The sequence below is a fragment of the Bubalus bubalis genome, chromosome 1 (assembly GCF_019923935.1).
Source record: "Bubalus bubalis isolate 160015118507 breed Murrah chromosome 1, NDDB_SH_1, whole genome shotgun sequence".
In the NCBI taxonomy this organism is placed as follows: Eukaryota; Metazoa; Chordata; class Mammalia; order Artiodactyla; family Bovidae; genus Bubalus; species Bubalus bubalis.
The window spans coordinates 98,932,350-98,944,810 of record NC_059157.1 but is presented as its reverse complement, the minus strand read 5'-3'; the positions used below and the strand labels follow the sequence as shown (position 1 = coordinate 98,944,810).

Genomic DNA, 12,461 nt, shown 5'->3' with positions numbered 1-12,461 from the left:
TGCAAGCATAAAATCACCATGAAGGGATCGGTGTGGATACAGAAGAGGGACACATTCCAGAAGTCTTTAGTGCTTTACTGCTCAAATAAATTAATTTGAGGCAGGTAGATATTTAGAAGGAATTCTAAGACGCCTACAGAAAATTCTCTAAAATGAACCTGTATGTGATTTGAACAAACTGTTATCACTAAAACCCAGGTTATTGTACAGACATGTTAAATAAGAGACAGGGCAGGAATTGGGATGAAAGCTGGAGAGTTTGGGGACGGTGGGAGGGGTGACAAAGCCAGAGAAACTAATGTTCACTGAACAGAGGAATGGATAAAGGAGATGTGGTACACATATACAATGGAATATTAGTCATAAAAAGGAAAGAAATTAGGTCATTGGTAGAGATGTAGATGGACCTAATCTGTCATACAGAATGAAGTAAGTCAGAAAGAGAAAAATATCATATTAACATGTAATGTGAAAACTACAAAAATGGTACAGAAGAACCTATTTGTAGGGCAGGAATAAATACGCAGATAGAATGGATTTGTGGGTACAGGAGGGGAAGGAGAGGGTAGGAGGTACTGACAGAGTAGCATCGACATATCTACATTACCATGTATAACACAAGTAGCCAGTGGAAAGCTGCTTATAGCACAGGGAGCTCAGCTCACCGCTCTGTGTTGAACCAGAGGGATGGGAGGTGCAAGAGGGAGGGGATATATGTACACAGAAAAATGATTCTCACCCAGCTGGTAAAGAATCTGCCTGCAATGAGGGAGACCTGGCTTTGATCCCTGGGTTGGGAAGATCCCCTGGAGGAGGGCATGGCCACCCACTCCAGTATTCTTGTCTGGGGAATCACTATGGACAGAGGAGCCTGGCAGGCTACAACCATGAGGTTGCAAAGAGTTGGACATGATTGAGTGACTAAGCATAGCACAGCACATAGCTGATTCACTCCATTGCAGAGCAGAAACTAATATAACACTGTAAAGCAACTATACCCAAATGAAACAAGGGGTAACATGAAGCCATAGTAAGACTTTAGCAAACATTTGTGGAAGGAAGGACCAGAGCCACAGAACAGTGGCATGGGCTGTGCCTTGTGCAGGACCCACCTACTAAATCCCCAGGACTGTGCTAAGGTGACTACATACTTCTCACAGAACCCCATGGTCTAGATAGTATTTCAGACACTTTGGAGATAAAAAATCTGAAACTCAGAAGTTACATTACTCCAACAAGATCTCTCAGGCAAATAGCAGAGTTCTAATACAGGTCACCTTGATTTCAAAAGTCATGATTTTAAAAACAATTGAGGGAACCAAAGGCAGAGGAACCAGAGATCAAATTGCCAACATCTGCTGGATCATCGAAAAAACAAGAGAGTTCCAGAAAAATATCTATTTATGCTTTATTGACTATGCCAAAGCCTTTGACTGTGTGGATACTGCAGAAAATTCTGAAAGAGATGGGAATACCAGACCACCCGACCTGCTTATTGAGAAACCTATATGCAGGTCAGGAAGCAACAGTTAGAACTGGATATGGAACAACAGACTGGTTCCAAATAGGAAAAAAAGTATATCAAGGCTGTATACTGTCACCCTGCTTATTTAACTTCTATGCAAAGTACATCATGAGAAATGCTGGGCTGGAAGAATCACAAGGTGGAATCAAGATTGCCAGGAGAAATATCAATAACCTCGGATATGCAGATGACACCACCCTTATGGCAGAAAGTGAAGAGGAATAGAAACTAATGAACATGAAAACACAACCCAAAACCTATGGGACACTTTAAAAGCAGTCCTAAGGGGAAAGTTCATAGCAATACAGGCATACCTCAAGAAACAAGGAAAAAGTCAAATAAATAACCTAACCCTACACCTAAAACAACTAGAAAAGGAAGAAATGAAGAACCCCAGGGTTAGTAGAAGGAAAGAAATCTTAAAAATTAGGGCAGAAATAAATGCAAAAGAAACAAAAGAGACCATAGCAAAAATCAAGAAAGCCAAAAGCTGGTTCTTTCAGAGGATAAATAAAATTGACAAACCATTAGCCAGACTCATCAAGAAACAAAGGGAGAAAAATCAAATCAATAAAATTAGAAATGAAAATGGAGAGATCACAACAGACAACACAGAAATACAAAGGATCATAAGAGACTACTATCAACAAGTATATGCCAATAAAATGGACAATGTGGAAGAAATGGACAAATTCTTAGAAAAGTACAACTTTCCAAAACTCGACCAGGAAGAAATAGAAAATCTTAACAGACCCATCACAAGCACGGAAATTGAAACTGTAATCAAAAATCTTCCAGCAAACAAAAGCCCAGGTCCAGACGGCTTCACAGCTGAATTCTACCAAAAATTTAGAGAAGAGCTAACACCTATCCTGCTCAAACTCTTCCAGAAAATTGCAGAGGAAGGTAAACTTCCAAACTCATTCTATGAGGCCACCATCACCCTAAAACCAAAACCTGACAAAGATCCCACAAAAAAAGAAAACTACAGGCCAATATCACTGATGAACATAGATGCAAAAATCCTTAACAAAATTCTAGCAATCAGAATCTAACAACACATTAAAAAGATCCTACACCATGACCAAGTGGGCTTTATCCCAGGGATGCAAGGATTCTTCAATATCTGCAAATCTATCAATGTAATACACCACATTAACAAATTGAAAAATAAAAACTATATGATTATCTCAATAGATGCAGAGAAAGCCTTTGACAAAATTCAACACCCATTTATGATCAAAACTCTCCAGAAAGCAGGAATAGAAGGAACATACCTCAACATAATCAAAGCTATATATGACAAACCCACAGCAAACATTATCCTCAATGGTGAAAAATTGAAAGCATTTCCTCTAAAGTCAGGAACAAGACAAGGGTGCCCACTTTCTCCATTACTATTCAACATAGTTTTGGAAGTTTTGGCCACAGCAATCAGAGCAGAAAAAGAAAGAAAAGGAATCCAAATTGGAAAAGAAGAAGTAAAACTCTCACTGTTTGCAGATGACATGATCCTCTACATAGAAAACCCTAAAGACTCCACCAGAAAATTACTAGAACTAATCAATGATTATAGTAAAGTTGCAGGATATAAAATCAACACACAGAAATCCCTTGCATTCCTATACACTAATAATGAGAAAACAGAAAGAGAAATTAAGGAAACAATTCCATTCACCATTGCAACGGAAAGAATAAAATACTTAGGAATATATCTACCTAAAGAAACTAAAGACCTATATATAGAAAACTATAAAACACTGGTGAAAGAAATCAAAGAGGACACTAATAGATGGAGAAATATACCATGTTCATGGATTGGAAGAATCAATATAGTGAAAATGAGTATACTACCCAAAGCAATTTATAGATTCAATGCAATCCCTATCAAGCTACCAACGGTATTCTTCACAGAGCTAGAACAAATAATTTCACAATTTGTATGGAAATACAAAAAACCTCGAATAGCCAAAGCGATCTTGAGAAAGAAGAATGGAACTGGAGGAATCAACCTACCTGACTTCAGGCTCTATTACAAAGCCACAGTTATCAAGACAGTATGGTACTGACACAAAGACAGAAATATTGATCAATGGAACAAAATAGAAAGCCCAGAGATAAATCCACGCACATATGGACACCTTATCTTTGACAAAGGAGGCAAGAATATACAATGGATTAAAGACAATCTCTTTAACAAGTGGTGCTGGGAAAACTGGTCAACCACTTATAAAAGAATGAAACTAGACCACTTTCTAACACCATACATAAAAATAAACTCAAAATGGATTAAAGATCTAAACATAAGACCAGAAACTATAAAACTCCTAGAGGATAACATAGGCAAAACACTCTCCGACATACATCACAGCAGGATCCTCTATGACCCACCTCCCAGAATATTGGAAATAAAAGCAAAAATAAACAAATGGGACCTAATTAACCTTAAAAGCTTCTGCACAACAAAGGAAACTATTAGCAAGGTGAAAAGACAGCCTTCAGAATGGGAGAAAATAATAGCAAATGAAGCAACTGACAAACAATCTCAAAAATATACAAGCAACTCCTACAGCTCAACTCCAGAAAAATAAATGACCCAATCAAAACATGGGCCAAAGAACTAAATAGACATTTCTCCAAAGAAGACATCCAGATGGCTCACAAACACATGAAAAGATGCTCAACATCACTCATTATCAGAGAAATGCAAATCAAAACCACTATGAGGTACCATTTCACGCCAGTCAGAATGGCTGCGATCCAAAAGTCTACAAGCAATAAATGCTGGAGAGGGTATGGAGAAAAGGGAACCCTCTTACACTGTTGGTGGGAATGCAAACTAGTACAGCCACTATGGAGAACAGTGTGGAGATTCCTTAAAAAACTGGAAATAGAACTGCCTTATGACCCAGCAATCCCACTGCTGGGCATACACACTGAGAAAACCAGAAGGGAAAGAGACACGTGTACCCCAATGTTCATCGCAGCACTGTTTATAATAGCCAGGACATGGAAGCAACCTAGATGCCCATCAGCAGATGAATGGCTAAGAAAGCAGTGGTACATATACACAATGGAGTATTACTCAGCCATTAAAAAGAATACATTTGAATCAGTTCTAATGAGGTGGATGAAACTGGAACCTATTATACAGAGTGAAGTAAGCCAGAAAGAAAAACACCAATACAGTATACTAACACATATATATGGAATTTAGAAATATGGTAACAATAACCCTGCGTACGAGACAGCAAAAGAGACACTGATGTATAGATCAGTCTTATGGACTCTGTGGGAGAGGGAGAGGGTGGGGAGATTTGGGAGAATGGCATTGAAACATGTATGATATCATGTATGAAACGAGTCGCCAGTCCAGGTTCGATGCACGATACTGGATGCTTGGGGCTGGTGCACTGGGATGACCCAGAGGGAGGATATGGGGAGGGAGGAGGGAGGAGGGTTCAGGATGGGGAGCACGGGTATACCCGTGGTGGATTCATTTCGATGTTTGGCAAAACTAATACAATATTGTAAAGTTTAAAAATGAAATAAAATTTAAAAAAAAAGAAAGTGAAGAGGAACTAAAAAGCATCTTGATGAAAGTGAAAGAGGAGAGTGAAAAAGTTGGCTTAAAGCTCAACGTTCAGAAAATGAAGATCATGGCATCTGGTCCCATCACTTCTTGGGAAATAGATGGGGAAACAGTGGAAACAGTGTCAGACTTTATTTTTCTGGGCTCCAAAATCACTACAGATGGTGACTGCAGCCATGAAATTAAAAGATGCTTACTCCTTGAAAGGAAAGTTATGACCAACCTAGATAGCATATTCAAAAGCAGAGACGTTACTTTGCCAACAAAGGTCCGTCTAGTCAAGGCTATGGTTTTTCCAGTGGTCATGTATGGATGTGAGAGTTGGACTGTGAAGAAAGCTGAGCACCGGAGAATTGATGCTTTTGAACTGTGGTGTTGGAGAAGACTCTTGAGAGTCCCTTGGACTATAAGGAGATCCAACCAGTCCTTTTAAAGGAGATCAGTCCTGGATGTTCTCTGGAAGGAATGATGCTAAAGCTGAAACTCCAGTACTTTGGCCACCTCATGCGAAGAGTTGACTCATTGGAAAAGACTCTGATGCTGGGAGGGATTAGGGGCAGGAGGAGAAGGGGATGACAGAGGATGAGATGGCTGGATGGCATCACCGACTGATGGACGTGAGTTTGAGTGAACTCTGGGAGTTGATGATGGACAGGGAGGCCTGGCGTGCTGCGATTCATGGGGTCGCAAAGAGTCAGACATGACTGAGTGACTGAACTGAACTGAACGTAATTTACAATTGTCTGGTTTTTTTAAGTGTTCTTTCCCACTCTGCTGATTTTAGGCATGAGTCATTTATAGAATGCCTGATGTGGTAAGGGATTGTGCAATTATAAGGGGAAAAAAGTCTGTCTTTTAAAAAAACCTGCTTTTTTTTTTTTTTTTTAAGTTTAGGCAACTGTCTTTTAACCATGGCCAACTAATCATCATAAACAACTCCCGAAAAAGTTTGTATGGCAGGAAAATGGTATGAATATGCATTAATAAATTCCAACACACAATCAAAAATGAGAACTGGGAAACCTATTCACATTGTGTTGTAACAGACAAGCACAGCCAAATACTTTTGGGGCAGCAGTAAAAGGTCAGTAAAATTAGACCAGTCCTGATATTATCATGTTAATGAAAATTGATTCTACACACTAATATTCACCATGATTCAATGCAGTCATAGGGCTGAAATAAGGGACTACATGGTTGAAAGTGGGCTTCCCAGGTAGCTCTAGTGGTAGAGAACCTGCCTGCCAATGCAGGGACTCCCTGGAAACTGACCATGGTTCCAAATCAGCTTCAGGTACTTTTTCTTGAACACATGTGTCTAACTCGATTTTGTTAACTTTGTTTTATTTATTTTCATCTGTTTAAAGAAACTGTATTTACATTTTCTGTTAATCACTTAAATGTCCCACTTCCAAGAGTTTTTTGGTTCTAGAATATTAAGAGCACTTAGAAATAGTTGAACTTTCATTCCTCCATCCACCCATCTTTGTATTCAACATACATACCTATGTTGAGTGCCGAGTGTGTGCAAATACTGTGCCACTTACTGGGCATCACCCTAATTCAATCATGGCACAAGAGGGTGAAAGCCACATGGTTAAACCTTCTGCCCAGTTTATTGAAAAGAGAAGCTATCGATGGCTGACCCTGGGACTGTTTGATCACAAGCCTGTGGTTCAATCTATCGCTTTTCCATTCCCTTCTGATCCTCCAGCCAAGCCTGTTGCAGTTTAGAGGTCCTGAATAATCCTGAGAAGCTTGAGTAGACTTGAGTGGAACCTTAAAGAGCTAAAATTGGGACTCTGTCTACATTTCTAACATGAATACATGCTTAAGCAAACCCTCAGGGTGAAAAAAATGTATCAAATATATTTTCTACAGATAAAAACATATTATGAATAACATTCTATAAAGTTATCTTATTCTACAGGTTTTCCAGTGACTCCATCTCCATTTAAGCAGGTATCATATGGCTATTTCTCAATGTCTTACCTTGTCGCTGCTTTTCTACACAGTGAAAAATGTTGAAGATCAGCGATATAGTCAGAGCTAAGCCCAAGAAGGCTAGAATTGCCCAGATGGAAAAGTGGCATTCAGCGTTTCCTGCAAACAAAAGCAAACACATGCTTAGTAATATTAGCTTACTCATTTTTTTTTAATTTTATTTTATTTTTAAACTTTACATAACTGTATTAGTTTTGCCAAATATCAAAATGAATCCGCCACAGGTATACATGTGTTCCCCATCCTGAACCCTCCTCCCTCCTCCCTCCCCATTCCATCCCTCTGGGTCGTCCCAGTGCACCAGCCCCAAGCATCCAGTATCGTGCATCGAACCTGGACTGGCAACTCATTTCATACATGATATTTTACATGTTTCAATGCCATTCTCCCAAATCTTCCCACCCTCTCCCTCTCCCACAGAGTCCATAAGACTGTTCTATACATCAGTGTCTCTTTTGCTGTCTCGTACACAGGGTTATTGTTACCATCTTTCTAAATTCCATATATATGCATTAGTATACTGTATTGGTGTTTTTCTTTCTGGCTTACTTCACTCGGTATAATAGGCTCCAGTTTCATCCACCTCATTAGAACTGATTCAAGCTACCAACAGCATTCTTCACAGAGCTAGAACAAATAATTTCACAATTTGTATGGAAAAACAAAAAACCTCGAATAGCCAAAGCGATCTTGAGAAAGAAGAATGGAACTGGAGGAATCAACCTACCTGACTTCAGGCTCTACTACAAAGCCACAGTTATCAAGACAGTATGGTACTGGCACAAAGACAGAAATATAGATCAATGGAACAAAATAGAAAGCCCAGAGATAAATCCACGCACATATGGACACCTTATCTTTGACAAAGGAGGCAAGAATATACAATGGATTAAAGACAATCTCTTTAACAAGTGGTGCTGGGAACTCTGGTCAACCACTTGTAAAAGAATGAAACTAGAACACTTTCTAACACCATACACAAAAATAAACTCAAAATGGATTAAAGATCTAAACGTAAAACCAGAAACTATCAAACTCCTAGAGGAGAACATAGGCAAAACACTCTCTGACATACATCACAGCAGGATCCTCTATGACCCACCTCCCAGAATATTGGAAATAAAAGCAAAAATAAACAAATGGGACCTAATTAACCTTAAAAGCTTCTACTCATTTTTTTTGAAACTGGGTATTCCCAAAATCAAAACCACTGTGTTTTTTCAGAACAAAGGACAAACCCGTCAAGAAATAAGCTAGCATTTGTTAGTCTAGCTACTAAAGATTCGGTTCTAAATCAAGAACTTCAAATTATGCAGAATCATAATTGGCTACACTTGTCCCCTTTTTTTTAATCCTCTGTGTGTAGTCACACATGCTTTCATTACTGTGGAGAATCACTTATTACCTTCTATTAATCCCAGTACCACAGGACGCTGTGTGTTGGGATCAAAACAATAACACTGGAATCAGAGAAACCAGTTTTGTCAAGACTAGTCATAAGGAGTTTTCTCGTACTATTTGGAGCCCCAAGAAGAGATAATGGTGGGTTGATTACGGTTCTCCTTCCCCTCTGTGAAGGTGTTTCTTTGTTCCTGAGCTATAAAGGGGATTTTGTGAGATACTGACCATCAGCTCAGAGAAGGGAATGGCAACCCACTCCAGTACTCTTGCCTGGAAAATCCCACGGGTGGAGGAGCCTGGTAGGCTGCAGTCCAGGGGGTCGCTAAGAGTTGGACATGACTGAGCGGCTTCACTTTCACTTTTCACTTTCATGCATAGGAGAAGGAAATGGCAACCCACTCCAGTGTTCTTGCCTGGAGAGTCCTGGGGACAGGGGAGCCTGGTGGGCTGCCATCTATGGGGTCGCACAGAGTTGGACATGACTGAAGCGACTTAGCAGCAGCAGCAGCGTGACCATCAGCTGCCCTGGGTTATTTATGTCAATCTTGACACACAGATGAGTGGCTACTAAGATAATTAGCCTAATTACAAATATATTATAAAATATAAATGAGATATATTTGCATACATGTATAAAATTCAACTAATTATCTTAGTTTCATATACCCATGTGAATGCTGACCCCAGAAAAATAGCATGTGATTCTATACTACATATTTGTGTATTCACTCAGTATCAATTAGACATTTCTTCATGCCAGGAGCTATGCCCTATATTACGGAATCAAAGGTAAAGAAAACAGAATCTTTGTCCTCAAGGAACTCTGTTTAGTTGGGGACATGATTGTGTAAACACATAATTAGAAGTGCAGTGTAAAAAACAATCGCAATAGAGATTATGTTCCTTCATAGTTCCCACTCTCTTTCTCTCTGTGACTCCCTAGAACATTTTAAGCCCTTTCAGAGAAATCCAAATACCACAATGTTAAACACAATAAACAGTAGAGGCAAAAACTTAATAGGAGGAAAATTAGTTCTACGCCCTTAACCTACCTTTAAACCATCAAATAAAGACTCCCTAGCACAAATGTTCTTTGTGTTGCTCTATTTCACTTATTTTTTGTATCTCAGATTTGACATTTGAATTGTTTAATTTCCTTTAAATTATTGACCTTGCAGTGGTTGTTGAACTGCCTTCTGTGTACTTGAGTTGCTTTATTTATTTATCAGAATCATTTATTTTTAAATGGGCATGGTTAGGCATGCTGCTGCTGCTGCTAAGTCACTTCGGTCGTGTCCGACTCTGTGCGATCCCATAGACAGCAGCCCACCAGGCTCCCCCATCCCCAGGATTCTCCAGGCAAGAACACTAGAGTGGGTTGCCATTTCCTTCTCCTATGCATGAAAGTGAAAAGTGAAAGTGAAGTCACTCAGCCATGTACGACTCTTTTCGACCTCATGGACTGCAGCAGCCTACCAGGCTCCTCCGCCCATGGGATTTTCCAGGCAAGAGTACTGGAGTGGGGTGCCATTGCCTTCTCCTAGTCTTCTTCAAATTAATTTGGTTTAAAACACTGAAATTTGGAGGGGCCTAATTTATTCATCATGCACATAATCCCATAAATATTTATAGAGTTCTATAACATAGTAAATTATCTTAAATATATTAGAAATTCTAGTTATTTCATGATACTGCATATATTTTTAGAAGAATTTGATTTTTATGTCTAATTTAAAAAAAAACAAGAGCTTACTAAATACAAATTTTAAAAAGTCTGACTATCAAAATATAGAATAACATTCAAGGCCCTCTATTAAAAAATAATGGAGAAGGAAATGGCAACCCACTGCAGTATTCTTGCCTGGGAAATCTCCTTGACAGGGAAGCCTGGTGGGCTACAGTCCAGGAGGTGACAAAGAGTTGGACACAACTAAGCAAATGAACAGTTTTAAAACATAAATAGTGGGCTTCCAAGGTGGCATTAGTTGTAAAGAACCTGCCCACCAATGAAGGAGATATGAGATGTGGATTCGATCCCTGGGTCAGGAAGATCCCCTGGAGTACTACTCCAGTATTCTTGCCTGGAAAATTCCATGGATAGAGGAGCCTGTGGGCTACTGTCCATGGGGTTGCAAATAGTCAGACATGACTGAGCACACATGCACGCAGGACACTAATATTATACTTAGAAAACGAAGATCATGGCATCTGGTCCCATCAGCTCATGGGAAATAGATGGGGAAACAGTGGAAATAGTGTTAGACTTTATTTTTTGGGGCTCCAAAATCACTGCAAATGGTGACTGCAGCCATGCAATTAAAAGACGCTTACTCCTTGGAAGGAAAGTTATGACCAACCTAGACAGCATATTCAAAAGCAGAGACGTTACTTTGCCAACAAAGGTCCGTCTAGTCAAGGCTATGGCTTTTCCAGTGGTCATGTATGGATGTGAGAGTTGGACTGTGAAGAAGGCTGAGCGCCAAAGAATTGATGCTTTTGAACTGTGGTGTTGGAGAAGACTCTTGAGAGTCCCTTGGACTGCAAGAAGATCCAACCAGTCCATTCTAAAGGTGATCAGCCCTGGGATTTCTTTGGAAGAAATGATGCTAAAGCTGAAACTCCAGTACTTTGGTCACCTCATACGAAGAGCTGACTCATTGGAAAAGACTCTGATGCTGGGAGGGATTGAGGGCAGGAGGAGAAGGGGACGACAGAGGATGAGATGGCTGGATGGCATCACTGACTCGATGGACGTGAGTTTGGGTGAACTCCGGGAGTTGATGATGGACAGGGAGGCCTGGCCTGCTGCAATTCATAGGGTCACAAAGAGTCAGACACAACTGAGCAACTGAAGTGAACTGAACTGAGACTTTTTGAAAAACCTGCCAGTGTGTTTGGCAGATTTTTACCATGTTAGTATGTTACTTTTAGTGGTTATATAGAATTTCGTAGTGTTGCAGTAATATAAATTACATACCCGATTCTCTAAGACAGACATTCTGATTTTTTTAAAACATTTTTCTTTTATAAACAATAATGCAAGAAACTCTATTGGATGGACATTTTCCACATATGCAGGCTTATCTGCAGAAAGGTTCCTGGCAGTAGGATTGCTGGGTTAAAGCAAATTTTTAAGGCAAACTTTCAGAGCTTAATTGTTCCCCACCTCCTTTTGATAACAACCCCTTTCAGGTGGTTGATTTAGCTGTAATGAATAATGAAACCAGCAAGCTCTCTCTTGCCAGATGGCTCTCCGTTTCTTTCTTTGCTGTCATAACGTGTGTGTGTATGTGCTGAGTTGTGTCCGACTCTTTGCAACCCCATAGCCCACCAGGCTCCTCTGTCCATGGGACTTCTCAGGCAAGAATACTGGAGTGGGTTGCCATCTTCCCAACCTGGGGTTGAAACCTTGTCTCCTGCACTGGCAGGTGGGTTCCTCACCACTGCACCACCTAGGAAGCCCATGCTTTAATTGCCTCTGTCACAATACAGGGTTATTAATTTCTGACTTCTGTTATTAATCATTAAACTAATGGTTTTTATTATTAAAGATTTTTCTTCCTTTCTTTTCCTTATATATGTCCCTTTAGGACCACAGTCTAGATACAGTCTAGATTCCTCCACATTTTAAAGCACTTTGAGTGCACACAGTCTTTTCTACTGCGGTATGTCACAACTATTATTTTAGGTTGTGCACGCAACCAAATGTAGACTCTCCTCATCACCTCTACACTCACTGTGTCTGCTGCTGTTGCTGCTGCTAAGTCGCTTCAGTCGTGTCCGTCCGGTGACACTTAAGTAAATGAACTTTAATTGCTACAAAAAAGCCGTACTTATACCATCATCCATGTTCAGAGTTAAAAACAATTAGTAAACTCAGATAAGCAAAAAAAGGATAAGAATCAACTATAATCCTACTATCAAGAGACAGTCACTGTG

General features: G+C 39.8%; 1 protein-coding gene across 2 annotated transcripts in view; it reads right to left on the bottom strand.

Moving 5' to 3' along the window:
- LOC102392936 (T-cell receptor-associated transmembrane adapter 1) overlaps positions 1-12,461 on the bottom strand; it is a 65,595-nt gene that overhangs the window by 22,977 nt on the left and 30,157 nt on the right. For both annotated transcript variants that reach the window (XM_044941614.2, XM_006075298.4), the window contains exon 2: positions 7,110-7,220. In XM_044941614.2, coding sequence (XP_044797549.1) covers positions 7,110-7,220 — 111 coding nt within the window. The remainder of the gene's footprint in view (positions 1-7,109; positions 7,221-12,461) is intronic.